Source organism: Miniopterus natalensis, chromosome 4 (assembly GCF_054644295.1).
Source record: "Miniopterus natalensis isolate mMinNat1 chromosome 4, mMinNat1.hap1, whole genome shotgun sequence".
NCBI classification, from domain to species: Eukaryota; Metazoa; Chordata; class Mammalia; order Chiroptera; family Miniopteridae; genus Miniopterus; species Miniopterus natalensis.
In genome coordinates, this window is record NC_142084.1 from 47,675,915 (window position 1) to 47,696,377 (window position 20,463).

Consider the following 20,463-nt stretch of genomic DNA (forward strand, 5'->3'; position numbering starts at 1 on the left):
CTCGGGGGCCGGGCAAGGCTGTCCTCTTGGGGCACCTGCCTCGCGGAGGCTGGCCCCCTCCCGGGAGCGCTGCTCGCGAGCGACAGAATAAGTACCCCTCTCCAGTCCAACACCCCGACCCCTAGTAACTACTGTAGATAGTTTGGAAACACCTTTAGAGAGGTTTCCCTGTGCGTTAACAAATACAAAGGTGAGTGTGTTTGTGCATAACGGTTATTTGTTCACTTTAGATAGTGGTGCAGTGAGAATACAGGCTTAATTTCTAGGGTAACCATAAAAAATAGAAACAGTATACGGAACTTTGCAAAGGATACGAACAAGCAGAGAAAACTAATGGAATAATTTAAAATAAACACAAAGCAAGGAAATAAAGAGAAAAAAGGAAACAGGACTGTAGGGGGAAATAGAAAACAAAAATAGGGTGGTAGATTTAAATCCATATAGCAATAATTGTGGACTAAGCGACCTAATTAAAAATATTAACGCTTCATATTGGATTTAAAACACACAACTATGCTCTGTTTACGAGATATCTAAAATGTAAGGAAACAATTTAAAACTCAAAGATGGAATAGGTATGCTAAGCAAATACTAATGAAAAGGCTGTTAGTATAGATATATTAATGTTAAACAAAAAAGACGAAGTCAAGAAATAATATGGTAGATAGAAAAAATTACTTCATAAAGATAAAAAGTTTCTATTTTATATGTTTGTTAGTAATACAGCTCCAAAAACAGAATGGAAAAACATAAAATTTTAAGTAGAAAAACCAACTGCCTTGTTAGGGAATTATCTTTTTTAGAAATTAACAGAAAAAAAAACTGGTAAAATATTTTAAACGATTTAGAAGACAGCTACAACAAAACTTAATCTAACAGGTCTATTTAGAATACCGCTTGCAATGCTTACAGGAATACATTTCCCCTCTTCCAAGAAGCCTATTGTCTTATACAAGAATCTTACCCTCTTTTGTTCCATAGTCACCCTGTTAAACTAACCAAATTCAAAACATGGAAGAAAAAAAAATGAACTCAGCATTTGTATCTTTCTTTTATAAAATTTTATTTTAAAAAAACAGCTCAAAAAACAAAAACAAAAAACAAAACAAAACAAAAAAAACAGCTCAGATAAAATATAAGTAAACTTAAGTGTTCCCAACCTCTAAATATAACTCACCCCCACAAAGCGAACATATGTTTTTTTTCACAAGTCATTGTAAACGTCCTAAGTAATCATTATGTGTGTTGTTTCTCTACTACAACCAAGTAGAAATTGCACTTACCAATTCCTGCAATTTATATTTTTCCCTTCAAAGCCATTTTTATTAGTGATGCTGACAGGTTTTATTTCTATTTGAAGTACACACTACAATGAATACTTTTTCAGACTATTAGGAAAAAAATGAGCAAAAACAAATTAAAGGTAAGACAAAACATTTATTTGTAACAGATTTTAAATCAAGGATAAAAATTGGCAGCTTGAAACTATGTTTTCGTTTTGGGTTTCTTTTTTTTCCAACTAAGTGTTCAGAATTTTTTCAAATTGTAATGCCTTTAGGTGGGCTTATATTTTCCAGTTTGTCACAGGTCCTCCCAGCCCTCTTATATAGCATCTAACATTCACATACTCATGCTACCTCCTTAGCTCAGTAGGCATTTGAGTTTGCTAATCCCTACTTCATGTGGATAAACCAAAAATAATAAATGAATAGTTTTTTCCTACTTGCAGAAAATGTTTTCCAAAATGACCTCTAAAATAGTAATGGACTATTTTTCAAGAAAACTAAATTTTTGGCACATGGACTTAAAAATATTTGGTTGGCCTTTTGTCAGTGACAGCCTCTTCTCAATGGGGGAAATAGAATGTGGTATCATGTCTTTAATGTATTTGACTAAGTTGTGTTCACAGCCACATTGAGTAACTTTTTATTACCAAATTATGCAGACTCTACACTTATATGATTATTTTCAATTGTATATTTGTAAATATAAACGAAAATACTAAAGTACTTAAAGGAAATGTTATTAAAAACTATGATATAACTTTCCAGACTTCACTTTAAAAAATATCAGAACACTTTAAGATACTTTACATATAATTTACGAAATATTATTTTCTTTATAAAAATGTGAAGTCTCATAGAATGACAGGGAATTCATACTCAATACCTAGGGTATTAAATATCCAAGACTTACTTTCTTTTCTTAACAAAACTGACTTTTAGTGAGGTTAAAGATTTTCTATTTAATACTTTGGGAAATAGCTGTGCAATACTTTAAATGAATGGAAGAATTTGGGAACTTGAAATGTTAAGCAGTTCCTATTCCTCCTGTCTTTTTTCATGTGAACACTACCTTAGAGATCATTTTTAAATTATCGTGTTTACTAATTGTTTGAATTTATTAGAACTCTTCTCAGCCAAAATAATAGTGAACTACTTGTGTTAATATTAACTGCTTTCCAGTCAGCCCCTAGTAGTTTCCTATTATGATGCTGTGAGTGTTTTTTTATTTTCTCAAATTCCCATGTTTACTCCTAGTCCAACTCTAGTTTGTTTTTATTTTATTTTCCTTTGTCTAAAAGGATAAGCAAACATTATTTTGCAAAGGGCATTGAGAGTAATGAATACAGGATGACCTCTTAAGGACTTTTCCTACTCCAACATTCCTTCAGCAAGTATTAAAATCTTGTTAGTTCGATATTGTTATGATGTTTTCTAATATGTATCCTTAAAATGAAAATTAGTTTAAATAGCAAATAATATTTAAAAAATTTTTTCTGAGATATAATGTAAGAGACATATAAAAAGTAGCACAACCTCCTGAGTTATTGTTTACAACCTGATTGAACACTGAAATTCTCTGGGGAGCATTTAAACTATGTGATGCCCAAACACATCACCCAGGAATTCTGATTTAATTGGTTTGGAGTGCATCCCAGACATGAGATTTTTTTTTTTTTAAATCCCCTGACGACTCCAAAGTACAAGCAATATTGAGAACCGCCAGTCTATCTGCAGATGATCAACTCTCCTTAACTTTGACTACACATTAGAATCAATGCGTGCTTTAAAAAATATAGCTTCTCAGGCTACATCTAGACATTCAAATTGTCTAGGGTAGAATCCAGCACTGTTTCTGTTTGGTTGGTTGGTTGGTTTTTATTTTTACAGTGTCATGATTTTAATGTGAAGTCAATGTTAAGAATTATTACTGAAGAATCAAGATGTTAACATCATCGCAGCGTGGGAGAGGATATACTGTCATTGATTTTGCTTTACTGGTAAGCTATAACCCTTGCCTGATAGAGGAACTCAATGGCACAAATTTAGTTTTTTAACCAAAGTAAATTAACTTTGTTTTAAAAATTATTATTTGTAGTAACAGTAATTGTACTTCAGGGTATACTGGGGAAGTGGGAATTCTCGATATCCTGCCATTGACTGGTTTTAGATTTGACCCTCTTGCACTTTTGGGTCAACTTTGTCGTTGTGCTGTCGTCCCTGCGTCAGAATTCCCTCTCGCCCCGAGACGGCCCGCCTTGCCAGGCTGCCTGCACTGAAGGTGGCTCCGGAGGACTTCTCTGTGCTCCGCCGTCAAGACGGATGTTTCCGAAACAAGGCGTGCAAAAGTATAAGAACGCCCCCTTTCGCACTGAAAACATGGCGAGAGGTTTAAAGAAATTTAATTATTGTTCATTATGCCGAACGCGCAAGCAGCAAAGTAAACACTTACGATCCATTCAGGGGCTCGGAAGGAGCTGGTCACGTGCAGGAAAAGGGGTGGAGTCACGTGCTGGAGGAGTTCCGGGGCGGGCGGTGCCTCGGGAGCCTCAGCGACCAGTCAAGTCTCGCGACAAAGTCTGACGCACGCGCGAGCCCTCGCTGCACTCCTGACCTCCAGGAGGCGGGGCGAGGATGCAGGTGTCACGTGACCTAACGGCCGCGGGGCCTGCGGCCAACGTTTGCTCTGCGGGAACCATGGAGAGTGCGGCCGTGGCGGACGAAGCCAAGCCCGACGTGGACACCGCGCAGGTGCTCCGGGACGTGGCCAACCGCCTGCGCGTCCATTCCATCCGGGCCACGAGTGCCTGCAGCTCCGGCCACCCCACGTCGTGCTGCAGCGCAGCCGAGATCGTGTCCGTGCTCTTCTTCCACACGATGAGGTACAAACAGGCAGAGCCCGAGCACCCCGACAACGACAGGTTCATCCTCTCCAAGGGCCACGCCGCGCCGGTCCTCTACGCCGCTTGGGCGGAGGTGGGCGACATCAGCGAGGCGGACTTGCTGAACTTGAGGACAGTTCACTCGGACTTGGAGGGACACCCCACCCCAAGACTGTCCTTCGTCGACGTGGCGACCGGATCGCTCGGGCAGGGCTTAGGTGCAGCGTGTGGGATGGCGTATACTGGCAAGTACTTTGACAAGGCCAGCTACCGGGTGTTCTGCCTCCTGGGGGACGGCGAGTCCTCGGAAGGCTCCGTCTGGGAGGCCCTGGCCTTTGCCTCCCACTACAGCTTGGACAACCTCGTGGCGGTCTTCGATGTGAACCGTCTGGGGCAGAGCGGCCCCACGCCCCTGGAGCACCGCACAGACACCTATCGGAAACGCTGCGAAGCCTTTGGGTGGAATACTTGCTTAGTGGATGGCCACGATGTGGAGGCCTTGTGCCAGGCGTTTTGGGAGGCCGCGCAAGTGAAGAACAAGCCCACGGCCGTCGTTGCAAAGACCTTCAAGGGCCGGGGTATTCCAAACGTTGAGGATGCAGAAAACTGGCATGGAAAGCCGATGCCGAAAGAAAGAGCAGATGCGATCATCAGATTAATCGAGAGTCAGATTCAGACCAAGAGGAATCTCATAGCGAAACCTCCCGTTGAAGACTCACCCCAAATCAGCGTCAAGAATATAAAGATGACCTCCCTGCCTGACTATAAACTTGGTGACAAGGTGGCTACTGATAAAGCATATGGTTTGGCTTTGGCTAAACTGGGCCATGCAAATAAAAGGGTTATTGTCCTGGATGGTGATACAAAGAACTCCACCTTTTCTGAACTATTCAAGAAAGAACACCCTGAGCGTTTTATCGAGTGTTTTATGGCTGAGCAAAACATGGTGAGTGTGGCGCTGGGCTGTGCCACACGGGGTCGAACCATTGCTTTTGTCAGTACCTTTGCTGCCTTTTTGACCCGAGCATTTGATCACATCAGGATGGGAGCCATATCTCAAACTAATATCAACCTTATTGGTTCCCACTGCGGGGTATCCACGGGTGAAGATGGACCCTCCCAGACGGCCCTGGAGGATCTAGCCATGTTCCGAAGCATTCCCAGTTGCACTGTTTTCTATCCAAGCGATGCCGTATCGACAGAGCATGCTGTTTATCTGGCTGCCAATACCAAAGGGATGTGCTTCATCCGGACCAGCCCACCAGAAACTGCAGTTATTTATACCCCACAAGAAAATTTTGAAATTGGGCAGGCCAAGGTCGTCCGCCACAGTGTCAATGACAAAGTCACAGTAATAGGAGCTGGAGTTACTCTGCATGAAGCCTTAGCAGCTGCAGACCATCTTTCTGAACAAGACATTTCTATCCGCATCATCGACCCATTCACCATTAAACCCCTGGATGCTGCCACCATCATCTCCAATGCAAAAGCTACGGGAGGTCGGGTTATCACAGTGGAGGATCACTACCGAGAAGGTGGCATTGGAGAAGCTGTATGTGCAGCTGTCTCTGGGGAGCCTGACATCCTTGTTCATCAGCTGGCAGTGTCAGGAATCCCTCAAAGTGGGAAACCTAGCGAATTGCTAGATATGTTTGGAATCAGTGCCAGACACATCGTAGAGGCTGTGAAATATACTTTAATGAATTAAGATAGCTGTGTTCTTTAAAAGTCAGCCTGTTGGCTTTGTTCTTAAAACACTGTTAATATTTATATTACATTTGTGCTGGATGTTACAAAACCGTCATTTATATCATTGTGCTTTTTTGAAAAAGCATTTGACACGTTTCTTTATTGCTAATTTGGAAATTCAAGTTAACTACCTTTCTGTTAAACTGACTATACACACAAATGTTACTCTCATCTTTGAATCATTGAAGTAGGTTATACTTTTTAAGTAACAGAATAGTAAACAAAACAGCTACACCTAATACAAAGCTTTCTGATGTGACTATAAATGGGTTGGGAATCAACTTAGAGGTAATAGTTCTTAAATGTTTGTAATTTCCTTGTAAGAAAATATGAGCTTAATTGTAGACTTCAGTAGCCCAGGTTTTGAAGCAAATTTGAGGTTTCACATAATGCAGTCCTACCTGCAGCTTCCTAGATATTGTTTGACTGCAATTGCCTTGGGATTTCCTCAGAAGTTTGACCTCTTCTCTCCTCCATAGTTTAGAAGCTGTAGAGCAGCAGTGAAGGTTCTAATGATATACCACATTGTTTCCATAAAGAGATGAAAACATAACTAGTTCTAGTCTGCACACTACACTGTTGGGTGAGGTTTCAAAAATGTTTCATTTTCTCAGTGACCAGACCAGGTTACTAACTAGATTATATTCACCTACTGAGGATACTAAAGTGAATGCAATAAAGAATTTTAAAACTTTAGCTTTACTTATTTTGTGCCTAGTATGTGTGATTTTGTTTCTCCCTAGAAAGGAAGAAATTTCTATCTAGAAGCAGAAAGAGGCATGTATTTTAACAGTAATCTGGAAAAAATGTGAGCTGCAGATAAGTCACCAGAGAACAATGTGTGGACTGAAAAGCCATGTCTTAAGCAGACTCCTTATTATTAGGTGTGAGTACATAAATTGCATGGCTGGAATACAAGAAAAGAGTGTCTACCAGTCAGGTAAATTAAAGACTGACCCAAGGTTCAAAAGTAAATTTAAAATTAGTCTGTATCTGGTATATGAGGTAATTAGTTTCTTATTATATTGCCTTTGTTAAGTGCCCTCCTTAAGTTCTTTGGAGGCATAACCAGTTTGTCTCAGGAAATATTCTAAAGGTGTGGTAGAGACCGAAAAATACCTAAGAATTGGAGATAGTAGAGCTTACACAGCCTGTTTTCTTTGTGCTGATTCTGTTTTCCTTGTTTGAAAATTGATTAAAAGATAAGTACTGTTTAATAAAATTTAAAAATTATTTTATAAAAATAGTTGCTATAGGATCATTGTACAAATTTGGAAAATTCAAATAAGTAAAAAAAAAAATTACCTCACTTATCTTACATGCACACAAAAAAATCGATTTAATTGTATTTTCTAGCATAAGACCTATAACTGTGGATCTTCCAATATAGTCATCCCAATCTAGTAACATAAATAAAATATTACATATGTCCATGAGTGGGGTGCTATTGAACAAGTCTCCATCCTTATTTTGCAAACGTTAGAGATAACATTGATTCAGACACAGCATAAAATAGATAAAACGCTAGCATAAGATTACTTGTCATAATTTGAGTATGAATACTGGGAAAGAGCTTCAGCTTTTATAGCTTGTGATATGTATGTAGGGTTCAAAATGATCTGTTTGCAACCAAACATGCATAAGTACACCCTTAGTAATGACAAGTCAGGTATGGGTTTTTTTTTTAATGACTAATAGAATCTCAGAGACAACCAAAAATACTTTTTGTGGGAAGGTTGGGAAGCCTTTAAGAATCCTGTAAAGGTTCTGTTTCATGAGGCATCAACCAGTGGCTATCAGCTCCAGAGAGAAGAAATAGGAGGTGAGACTTCTTATCTGAGTCTACAATTCTTCAAGTAATATGGAATCAATCCAATTTTGTTATATTGAATATTATCCAGCCCTAAATCCCTCAAAAGTTTCTTCTGAGAAGTGTTCACTTTAAAGTTGTCCTATTTATCATTGTTTTCTCACTCTAGTTAGCACTTCTTGTGTTATGTTTAAAAAATTTTACCTTCCCCAAGGTTATTAAAGATATTCCCTTGTGTTCTCTTCTGCAAACTTTATATTTTTATCTTTCACATAAAGATCTATGATTCATCTGGAAATATGTGTGGTGTGAGGTTGAAGGCGTCAATATGATTTTTGACAAGATTGTATAGCACCCTTTAAAAAAAATCCTTTCCCTCACTACACCAGCGTGTTATCTTATGTATCAGATGACTGTACATGCATGGATTTGTTTCTGTCCCATTGGCCTATTTGTTTATTTTTGTGCTCATGCTACACTGTCTTAATTAGCACTGCTTTTTTATAAATCCTAATAGTATTTTAAGTCTTCCATTTCCTCCACTCGTTTTCAAGATTGCTTCGCCTATTCTTGGTTCTTTGAATTTCCATATAAATTTTAGAAATAGGTTGTTAATTTTAAAAAATATATTAAATTGTATCTTGATACAATACATCTGGATTATATTCCCTTTTACTATTTCATTTAAAGAGATCACATTATTAAAAGTCTTTAGGACAGAGATCTCATTCAGGTAATTTTAGAAAGTTAGGTTCACAGTCTTCAAACAGAGGTAGATACACTTTGGGGGTGTTTGGGTACCCCTCAGGGAGGGAGTACATGCTGAAGACTTTCCAAGTCATATGTAGGCACGGAATATTTTTAATGGAATCTATTTCCAGTTCCTTAAATCCATGTGTTTGTTCCTAAATTGATCTGCCTGAGAATACCCCTGTGATTTTTTCCAATATCCTTTCATAATTGCCCCTCTTCTTTTCAGAACAAAGCCATACTTTTCACCCATCCTTACTGTTGCCATTCATTGCTAGTTGTGAAATCTTTAGAATGTCAAAGGAACGTTTTAAAATACTGATTCTGCCAAAGCCTACTTTAATGAAGTCACCACGAACCAGCAATAAATCATGTGTCTTTCTTTGCCTTTCTGCTAATTTTGGTAAAGGTAAAGCCTGGAATATGAGGTATATTATAGATTTGAGTTGTGGCAATGATGACATTTTTGTTTAGCAAGTTTTTTTTTTTTCTTCTATTCCTCAACTGTTGTCCAAGCATTGTTGCTTAGGGTCTCAAGAGAGCAAAGCAAAGAACAGAGGAAGAAATTCTGAAGATGGCAGCACTGTCTTTCACCCAGTCCACAAGTCCTGACAAGTCTCTGCCTTACCCATCTATGAGTTTTAGAAATGGAATATTCAAGATTTATGAGAAGCATTTTCAGTCTCCACATTAAGGAGAAGGTAGACTCTCACTGACGTGTCTCTAGCATGGAAATTATACTTCGCATGATTCCAAGGCAGAGGAAGTTAAAAGTTCCATGTTTATTTCTGATTAACCAATGGATTATTTAATTTTTTTTGTACTATTTATTTAGATTCACAGGAGACATGTTTTCCTTGACTTGTGACAAGATTCCTGTATTATGCACAGCCTTATATATTATTTCATTTGGGTGTATGACTCGATTTTGTTGTCACTGATAGACCATTTCTCTCCTTTTTTATCTTTGATATTCCTCATTACCTCTGATGGTGCATTTGCTATTATGTACTTACAAGATGTAGATTAACCTAACTTCAGTTTATTGTAGAGTGTCTTATCTGAGAATGGTGGTCATCAAATTGGGTGTGACGATCCATTTCAAGGAACAAATACTGATGCATTTGAGAGGCCAATGTCTACAAAGTCCTCCCAGGAAGACTGGCTTGGTATAGGCGGTAAGGAAGTTAAGGAACCTTAATAAATAGAGAACCCTTGAGAAAAAATTTCATTCCAGTTTTTAGATACTGTGCTGAAAATTGCTGAAGAGAGTTCTTTGGACTAGGATTCCTAGTTCCCAAATAGATAATTATAGAGCTTCTTAAACACATGGAATCATTGGACTACTGTCTCTCTAACACAGTTTACATACTCATGTCACTCTGACCCTTTTCTCTCTCTTCCACTTTCCTCCACAGTCACCACAACCAAAATATCTGAAATTGTACAATAAAAGCAGGACCTCTACCATATACATACTTGACTGAACTAGATACCACACTTTCCGTTACTGTGACAATGACTTCCCTCTGTTGTTTATGAAAGTAGTTCATGAGTTTCCAGTCAGGACACGTTGCTGGGTCCCACAAAGTTCAGATGCTTCTCCAGCACTGTTTCCCAACACAGTGTCATTACAGGTTGTTTGGCAATACTCTTTCCTAGATGTGGCTGGACTGAGTCCTTCTTTTCATTTTGTTTGCCAGGTGATTTCCAATAATTTCAACAGTGTTACTGCCTTTTCAAGATTTACTTGTACCTCTTTCCTTTGCTTTCATCACTTCTCATGTTGTCTAGGACTTCGCTCCATCAACTATCCTCTTTTTTTGAAACCTTCAAGAGAGTAGATCCAGTAGCAAAAGGAAGGTGGAAGCCAGATAACAATAGGTAGGGGGTGGAGTAAGTGGTGAAAAAAATTAAGCCAGTGATTTAAGCAAGCTTTTTGAGATTTTTTTTTTTTTTATCACTAATAATACAGTACTTTAAAAGAAAATAGGTTTATGGGTTTTTAAGATTAGTGGAGGCAGAGGTATGGATCAGAATTAGAAATCAATGCAGAAGAAAAGCTATAAAGTTTTAAAGAAGAAGGCAGCAATATATTAAGAAGAAATGACTTTGAATTAAGAAAAAAATTAACTGCATAAAAGCTTAGCAGTAGTGAAAAGTGATAATGATATTTGAATTTAAAGAACAAAGCAGAAAGATAGCATTCATCTCAGATATATATGAGGCCAAATTATCCATTGAGAGCCTGTGACATACTGTATAGATTTATTCATGAACTATGGAATTTATACATGACTATTCTAAGAACTCAAAATGTCACCTATGTCAATGATGCCAGTCATCTTCATTCTTGACACTTCCCAGCTTTGCTCTTCGCAGTATATATTAAAATTCATCTCTTGTGAGTCAGTTAAAGACAAATAGCATATGATTTCACTTATATGTAGAATCTAATGAACAATATAAACGAGTCAACAGAAACAGACTCATAGATACAGAGAACAGACTAATGGTCGCAAGAGAGATAGGGGGACTGAGCGAAAAAGGTGAAGGGATTGAGAAATACAGATTGGTACAAAACAGAAGCAGGGATATAAAGTACAGCATAGGGAATATGGTCAATAATACTGTAATAACTATGTATAGTGCCAGGTGGGTACTAGAAATATCAGGGGGAACACTTTGTAAAGTATATGATTGTCTAACCACTATGCTGTACACCTGAAACTGATACAAAATAATTTGAATATAAGTTATAATTAAAAATAAATAAAATTATATAAAAATAACTACTGAGCTGGAGAAAAAAAATTAAGTTATGACTATTGTGGAACCAAAATATGAAACATATCAATTAATCAACAGATTTTGGAGTGCCTTTAACCCTGAGGTATATAGAAAGATACATTTTATGAGCAGTGTTGGTGCTTATTCTGAAGAATTTGTCTGAATCATACACTAAGTTCTGTCTGCACCATCGATTTTCATGCCCTCAAAGTCTTTTGCCTTATCATCTATTTTTCATCACTTCATCTGCCTTTGTACTTTAGAATTTTTCTGTATCTTCATTTATTTTTATATTCTTTAATCATTTAATGAATATATACTATCCAGTGGATACCCTGTTAGGCTTTGAAGAAACAGAGATTTTAAAAAAAATGTTTGGACACTGAGGAAGATTCCTCTTCGGCAGAAAAGATATATCCATAAGTAATATTCACAAAACACAGGCAGATATTACATTGAAACATAGGAAACTGTCATTTTTGGGGGTCAAAATTGTTCAAATATTAGCAGTTTCATATGGTTTAACCTAGATTATAATATGCTGCTGTAGATTATAAAAGTATTGTTTAAGGTATTATGAAAAATGACAGGTGTTGAGTGTTTGGCATCAAAGAAATTCGGAAAGAAAATGTGAATGTTGGGTGAGAAGAGATATTCCATACAAAGGGAAGACCTTTTAGACATGAAGGTATCGAGTAACTTGACCTATCTTAGGAAGTATAAGGAGCCTATTGTTGAGAGATCTTAAGTAGCCAGACTGGGTTCAAATTTCACTCCACCTCTGAGTTGCTGTAAGACCATAGACTACGAACTTCTCTGTCCCTCGGTTACTTCATCTGTTGTAAAATGAAGATAATAATAGGACCAACTTCATAAGGTTATTAGAAGATTAAATGAGTTAAGTATATGAGGCTTTCACACTAGTGTCTGGCAAAAGTAAGCGCTAGTCAATGTGAGTTGTTGTTGAAAGATTAAGAGAGAAGAGCCCTCATCTTTTTACCTTGAATTCCTGAAATCTCTCTCCCTCCCCTTTTGTTGGCCCTCTGCTCAAGAAGCGTCGGATTGCATCATCTCCACAACTTTGCTCCATCAGTTTCCTCTCTTTACACTGCCTTCTGTCTCTCCTTAAGGATATCAAAATTCTCTTTTTCTCTGAGGAGGCCTCATACTGAAGTCAGCTGGAGGTGAGCAGACACACTGTTGCACCATTTTCAAATCTAAATGCTTAGCAGTTGTTACAGGTCCACCCACGGTGCAGAATTGCAAGGCCCCTGGAGCCACTTGTATGACTCATTCTGTAGTCACCACATTTACTCACCATGCTGGCTTCAGATCATGTTGGGATTTTTCAGCATTCAAATTGGCTTTATCACTACAGCTTCAAAGTCTTAAATTCTTTCTATTTTAGATTTTAAAATTACACAAGATAATGCATACTTATTTTAATGGGAAAAAATACAGAGTTTTATTAGTAAAAAAATCAGTGGCCTCATACTTCTCAGACCATCTGTTGTCTCATCCCCGTGTTAAGCACTGTTATCAGCCTGATCTTTTCATTCCTTTTAGCCCCTTCTCCATACTTGGACAAATGGCCTTTCCTCCAAATATTCTGATTTGGATATATAACACATGTAAAAAATTTTTTGTTATAAGTATGTCTTTATTTCAGAGAGAGGAAGGGAGAGGGGGAGAGAGAGAAGCATCATTGATGAGAGAGAGTCATTGATCGGCTGCCTCCTGCACGCCCCCGACTGGGGATGGAGCCCGAAACCCAGGCATGTGCCCTGACAGGGAATTGAATCACGATCTCCTGGATCATAGTTAGATGCTCAACTGCTGAGCCATGATGGTCGGGCTAACACGTGTAAAATTTTAAATTTTGTTTTGTTTTAACTAAAATGGAACCATTTTCTACCCATTACACTCAAAATTTCGTTTTATGCTTACAGTATACTATAAACATCTCTTCAGGTCAGTGGATATAGATACAACTTATCCTTTTTTATAACTTCAAGGCATGGGTATAACTTAATTTATCCAGCATTCTCCAACTGGTAGACATTTGGGTATTTCTGCTGGAAGCCGTTCCATCCTTGCTGCCTGACACAGTCCTTCAAGGAGGAGACCTCTGCACAGCCAGTGCTCCATGGCCCTTGGTGTGTGGCATGTCCCTCTTCCCGTGCTTGTTCCCCTTTCTGACGCTCTGTGTCCTTACCCGAGTCACTGCACCAGAAAAGGGCATTGCCCTAGCTGGAAACTTTTCCCTAGCAGGGGAGTCGGATAGAACTGGAAACGACAATGATTCAGTAAAAGCCCCAAGGAGTACGGGGACATCCTGTGCCGCTTGTGAGGAACTCAGACTGTCAGCAGAAAGCTTAGGACTTGTCAGGCCCATTACCGCAGGAAGCTCCCCACCGGCGGGGAAGAGGCCTGGTCGGGGCCCTGCTGCCTCGGCCGCACAGGGCCATCCGCAGGGAGGCCACCAGTGAGTCCCCACAAGGAATGGATTACTGGGGATGTTTATATTAATGGAAAACTCTGGGAATCCCCACAAGGAAAGAGCAGCCTAGGAGAGAGATGATTTCAATCTACACCTGAACCCCTCTCATACACAGAATAGTCATACACAGAATATTACAGTGAGGACGGACTGCTGCAGGGAATGTCAGTGGAGAGACTGAGGCTGGTGCCAGACAGGCCATAGCTAAAAACAATCCCACACAAGCCATAGAACCCTTCCTTAGGGCTTGCATAAGCTTCACATAAGAAAAGCTGGCTTAGTTATTCCCCTTTTAGCTCTGTGGTAGAGCAATAAAATAGTAACTTCAGAATATAAATAGCAAACTAGAGATTAGCCTGTAGAAATGGCCTATAGAAATATAAACAGTAGGTAAGACTAAAATTAACATACCTAAACAGATGTAAATTCTTTAGCAAAGGTCAGGTAAGAAGGCATATTCATTAGCTGTGAAAGGCCAAAACAGAAGCCGGAACATAGCATGATGTCATGCTGTTTAACCAGCAACAAAATCGAATAGTATAAATACAGTTGTAACAAGGCAATAAAGAGGAAGCTGATTGTCCTGATGCTCTGAACGCTGTCTCCATATCCTTCCATCATTCTTCGCCAACACCGTCCACACCTTTGGGGACCCCTGGACCGCTGGGGTTGGACCCCGGCATATTTCCATGCTACAAAACAAAAAAGCCATATATAGTTGTTGTTTTTATATAAGAGTGCTTTTTTTTTTTTTTTTTCCCTTTCCTGGAGGAAGTGAGATTAAAAAAATAATGGGGCTGCTGAGTCAAAGGGTATGTGTCTTTTTATATTAACAGTTATTGACAGATTATGTTCCCAAAACTGTTATAATAAGTCTCTCTCCCTCTGTTTTTCTGAAACATTGTCAGCAGGGGATATTTTCATTCTTTTAATTTTTACCAATCTGACAAGTTAAACATAGCATCTCATTATGGTTTTATTTTGTGTTTCTTTTGCTATTACGAATGTTGAAGATAATTTTACATGCTTGTTGATGTTTGAGTTTTACCCTCTGTCAATTGTCTAATTCTTTGCTTCTTATTTTCTTCAATTATTTCTTATTATTTATTGATAAGAGCTCTTTGTATATTGGTAATACTTAATATTAAAACAAATTTAAAACACAAACAGCAGAGTCAGAAAAAAATTACAGTGAATATGATGATAGCATTAGTAGCACTGAGCACACAGAAAGCAATATAGAGCTGAATATAATGCAGTCAGATATGTTTTTTTCTTCCATAGCTTCTGGATGTGCTTCTTATTTAAGAAGCTCTACCTTTGTCCGCATCCATTGCCAATCTAAGGCTGTGCAAATATTCTCCAAGATTATCTCCAATAATTGATGGTTTTATTTTTATGTCAAACATTAATTAATTTAGATTTTTAAAAATATTGCTTAAAGTGAAAGTTGAGCTTTGTTTCTTCCAGTGGAGCTGAAAATTATCAACACTTGATTTTTTAAAGAGTTCATGTATTTAGATTACATTCCCCAAGAGAGATATCCCTTAAAACTGAGCTAAAATCAGTAACAGAAATTTGAGAGCTGAGCTTTCCTTAATTCATTATATCTTTATTTCTGTAGTTTCTGAATTTGGGGTTATTTTTACTTCACTTTTTGGGCTAACATTTATTTCAAAATTTTTTTTGTCTATTTTGACTTGTCTATGGGATCTAAAGTGAGACAGGCCAAATCTCACATATGCTGCTTAGCTTGCGACAAGGTATTTATTTGACTTTAGTAACTCCTAGTTTTCTCATCTTTGTTATGACCTCAATGAAACCTATAACATGGGGTTATTGTAAGGATTAAATTTAATAATGCATTTAGAGAAAAATAGCATACTATTTAATAATAATAAGCTTTTAACAACTACAACTATTATTATTAAAATCTATTAAATTTTTTTCTTATTAACTGAAATAGATCTGTATGCCTGATTTATAACCCAAACAAAAGAAATTGCAGATTACTACAAAAATTATATATAACGGACTGGACTATTATTATGTTTTAATATTAAAATTTCAGCCTAATTTGTTTTTTCCTTTAAAATTTACTCCAAAGAGAACACCATCAATTATATTCAGGATGTCCCAAAAGAATGTATACACACACTGAATAATTATTAATTCTAATGAATTAAGTCTGAAAAAGAAGAAACATTAATTGAGCTATCAGCTGTAAAGTGTGCATACATTTTTTGGGGACACCTTATAGTTTACTTCTGAAAGTTGTGAATTTTGGACTATGGTCAGTTTGACTAATTTGATATGCTGCATGTCATACTTACTTATTTTGAAAATGTGTTTATGACAGATGGTAGAAACAACCATTATATGCTTTTAAGTAAATATTTCCTTGATGATTATTTTCACTTAAATTTATTTTTTATTTTAAAATTACAATTGAGATTCAATATTATTTTATATTAGTTTCAGGAGTACAGCATAATGGTTAGACAATTATATAATTTATAAAGTGATATTCTGATAATTCACCCAGCCTTCTCTCTTAAATTTCTGTGTGATCCCTGTATGTTTGCCATCTACAGATGTTCTCAGACATAGAATTGGATTTTTCTAAATCTAGAAATTTTACTTGGTCACTGGGAAGAATAACTTGGTTATTCCTTGATTTTTCTACCTGAAAGTAATACACACCACCATATGCCTGTTCATTCTCCATTCAAACCACTTTCATTTCTTGCGGCACTGCTGGTTCCTTTGTAGCTTAATTAGGCCGGCACATTCCCTTTAGCACCGATTCCCCCAACCCCAGAAGTAAAGCCTCAATTTAAAACTGGTATAGCATATTATAGTTTATCTTAATATTTTTTAGAAGAAGCTTTTTAAAATAGTTTACTCATAAAACAGAAATTAATGCCCCCCCCCCCCAGTCTTGCATCAAAAAGAATATAGTGCACACATGGATTCTAACATATTCTAGATTGATTTTGTTTACTGCCAAAGAAAAAATTGAATCTGGTTTACTTCTGTTTTAATCAAGATTTTTGTTTTAGTTCCAAACAAAAAATAGAATTCAAAGTGAGGAAAAGGAGAATTTATTGTCTTTTCTAAGCTACAACTCCAGGATTAGAACAAGCTCATGTACCTCTGGGTTTAGTGCCAAAATGGTCTGTCTTTCCAACTCTTGGCTCCATGCAGCTCTGTGGTAGCTTTCTTTTCATAAAGGCTCTGCTAGTGTGATGGTCACAATAATCACCAATTGTATCAGGTTTATATGGTACAAGTCTTAGTGCCAACACACACACACACACACACACACACACACACACACACACACACACACACATTTTTCCCCCTCAAGAATTAAAAGACGCAGGGCTGACTTTACTAACTGTGAGTTAGCTTGGACCAAGTAATATTTCTTAATTATCTGCTGTGACTCTAATTGTCCAGGCTCAAGTCTCCTGCCTTTCCCTGAAATCTACAGGTAGATTCCGCTTCACCTGAAACACATGGCCTAAGAGTGCAGGGGAATAATTCTCCAAGGAAATCCAAGGTGCCATAGCCAATTGCTCCATGTCTTTACCAGTAGGCAATGGAGTTAGTCCTTTTGACTTTAGCCATTCTAGGGGCATAAAATGGTATATCACAGTTTTAATTTGCAGACTCCCAGTGACTAAATATGTAAAGTACCCTTTCACGTGTTTATTGAGCATTAGTATATCTTGTGGTAAAATGTCCAAATCTTTGGCTCAATTACAAAATTGGGATGTTTGGTTTTTTTACTATTGATTTGTAGGTTTCTGTATGTATTATGAGTATAAATTTTTTGTCATATGTGTTATAAATATTTTTTACAATATGTGGCTTATATATTCACTTTACTAATGTCTTTTGAGGAACATAAATTTAAAATTTTATGGAATTTAATTAATTAATTTTTGAGTTTTTGGTTAGTGCTATTTGTGTCCTGTCCCAGATAGTTTGCTGATTTCAAGTTTTTAAAAATAATCTCCTGTCTTCTTCAAGCAGATTTATGGATCTGAGTTTGATCTATATGAAAATGTATGGGTATATGATCTATATCAAAATAACTTTTGTGTTTGGTGTGAGATGGGGAACCATCTATTTTTTTTTTTGCGTTGTTTTTTGTTTTCCTCATACAGATATCTAACTGATATAGCAACATTTGTTAAAAAGCTTTTCTTTGTTCACTGTATGAACTTGACACCTTAATTTCAAATCAATTGGCTATAAATGAGCAAGTCTATTTCTAGACTTTCTCTATTCTGTTTAATTGAGCCAGTGTCTACATATGCCAGTCCTACACTAGAGCATTATGGTTAGTCTTAAAAGCAGGTAGTATAAGGGCTCTGTTTGTTTTCTTTTTTTCAAGATTGTTCTACCTATTTTCTGTAAATTTTAATATCATGTATTTTTAACTTTCTAGATATTTTTTATTTTCCAGACATATCCTGTTATTTATTTTTAATTTAATACCATATTAGTAAAAATATATCATGTTTGGTTTTAATTTTTTATTTTTATCATCTTTATTGAGATATTGTGAACAACCCACCATATGATCTGACCAGATAAGTGTTGCATGTGCACTTGAAAAGAATGTGTTTTCTATCCTGTTGGTTACAGCATCCTATAAATGTCAATTAGTTCAAATTTGTTGATAGTTCTATTCATATCTTCAATAACTTCACTGTCACAGTAGGTCACTACCAGTTAATGCCATCATATCTACAAAATCATTGTAAACTAGATCCAATTATTTCCTCTCCAGTAGAAACTGGTCATAGGAACTTCTCATGAAGGCCTAGATGTGGGTCGAGGGAAGAGCAGAACCGGCAGAAGTGTGAACATTTGTTTATGTAACTTCCTTGGGCTTTTAAGAGATACTCCAAATAAGTAAATTCCAATTGAACATAGAATGCTACTATGTACAATCTAAATTTTGAACTGACCTCATAATGCTTAACTAGCCTTTGATGAGTATATCAGTTCTTAATGTTTCCCAATGTCCAATGATAAGATGTTTAAGCCAAGAACTTTGTCTCAAAAGGAGACATAATTTCCAAAAGTGGCTTGGATTTGTTCAGAATTCTAAGACTTTGTTGTGATTTCCCCATCCAAGCCAGCCACAGTCTTCATAGAACATTTTTATGGAGCATTTAAACATCACTACATCTCTTGGACCACAGAGGCAAAAAGTGGCAGAGCTGCTTAAACTTTAGCGTGTATTGCCTAGAGAGTCTTTTTCTAGGTTCCACTGAAAGCTGACAAGTCTTTTGATCATTCAGTATATATTATGTATTTTGCTTCCAAATACTTAGCACTGAGGTCTTTTAGTACAGATTACAAGGTTGCAGAAACACGTACTTCATTTGATAGGTGAAGCTGTGATACACTAAAGACCACTTTACCACACCTTTCAGTTGGACATTTGAATGAGGTGACAGATCCCTGTATTTTCCAGGGATTCATCTCTTATCCTCTGTATCTCACTAAAATTTTAGAATATTTACATTTCCTCCTGTTCAGGTCCAATTAGCATGGTGTCTTCAGTACAGTAAGAGGTCCTGTGGGGTGGTGAGATCCAATTCCTGTTTATTAAATGACAGCAAAGAGTCAGGGTTGACACAGTTCTGACATAAAATGCTAAATGTCCTGCTGTTTCTTCCAGGTAAAAGTAAATTGCTTCTAGAGGACTCTGCTTCTTATTTAAGAGAAAAGGAAAATCATTTGTAAAAGGTGTGATGAGCTCTGACAACATGCCCCAGTGAAGATAGCAGCAGCAACTGGAGTGTGACTGTCTGATTAAGCTTTTTATAATCCACTGCCATTCTTCAGTAATAAATCAGTTTTTCACATTGGCTAAAAATCATCAAAGAGAGAAAGGCTAGGAGTTATTTTTTATTGTCTCTCCCTCTCTAGGGGGTTGTAAGGTCTGTGAGGGCCAAAAACTTTATTTATTTTATTCATTGCTGTATTCACAAGACTTAGGATGCTACTTGGCACTCAATCAAATGTTGTTTACTTAATGAATATTTAGATATAAATAAGTTGAAAGGTGTAAGAAGGAATTACAGGGGGATGCAGTTAAAGATATAAAGAGGGGATCGCAACTTGAAGACATTTTTTATGCAGAGGATTTTGGAATTTGTTATGGTAATTTATTATGTATTATTACTTACTAAGCTTTAAAGCAATGTGATGCTTTATACTTTAGAAGTATGATTAAAACGGTAACATGGAATATAGTTTAGAGGATGAAGATCCTGAAGATAGGTCTAGGAAACAGGACAAATTAATGGTAGTCATCTAGGCCTTCGTGCAAGTCTCACCACTCAATCATTGTTCTGTAACCAGTTAGCTTAATAATCATTTGTGATACAAATTCTCAGTAAGAATAGAAATCAAATTTCTTACCTTTGTTTAAAAATATCTATGAAAAATTACAGCAAATATCATACTTAGTGATAACCTATTTCCATTATGGGAGGGAAAACACTTCTGTCAAGGATACCTATTGAAAAACTAGAGGCAGCCCTGGCTGCTGCCCGCCGATTGCTGCCTTGGCCCTGGTGGCAAGGCCGTGCTGTTTCTTCCTTAATACAAACAATTTCATAGAACATCCGTATCAGCCAAGGTCACTATGTGAATGACTGTAATAGAGTG

At 37.1% G+C, this 20,463-nt stretch overlaps 1 protein-coding gene across 1 annotated transcript; it reads left to right on the top strand.

The window, feature by feature from the left end:
* The first annotated feature begins 3,980 nt into the window (after positions 1–3,980).
* TKTL2 (transketolase like 2) lies at positions 3,981–6,407 on the top strand. The gene has a single exon (XM_016217577.2). The coding sequence runs from the start codon at positions 3,981–3,983 to the stop codon at positions 5,871–5,873; it is 1,893 nt and encodes a 630-aa protein (XP_016073063.2). The 3' UTR covers positions 5,874–6,407.
* The last annotated feature ends 14,056 nt before the right edge of the window (positions 6,408–20,463 follow it).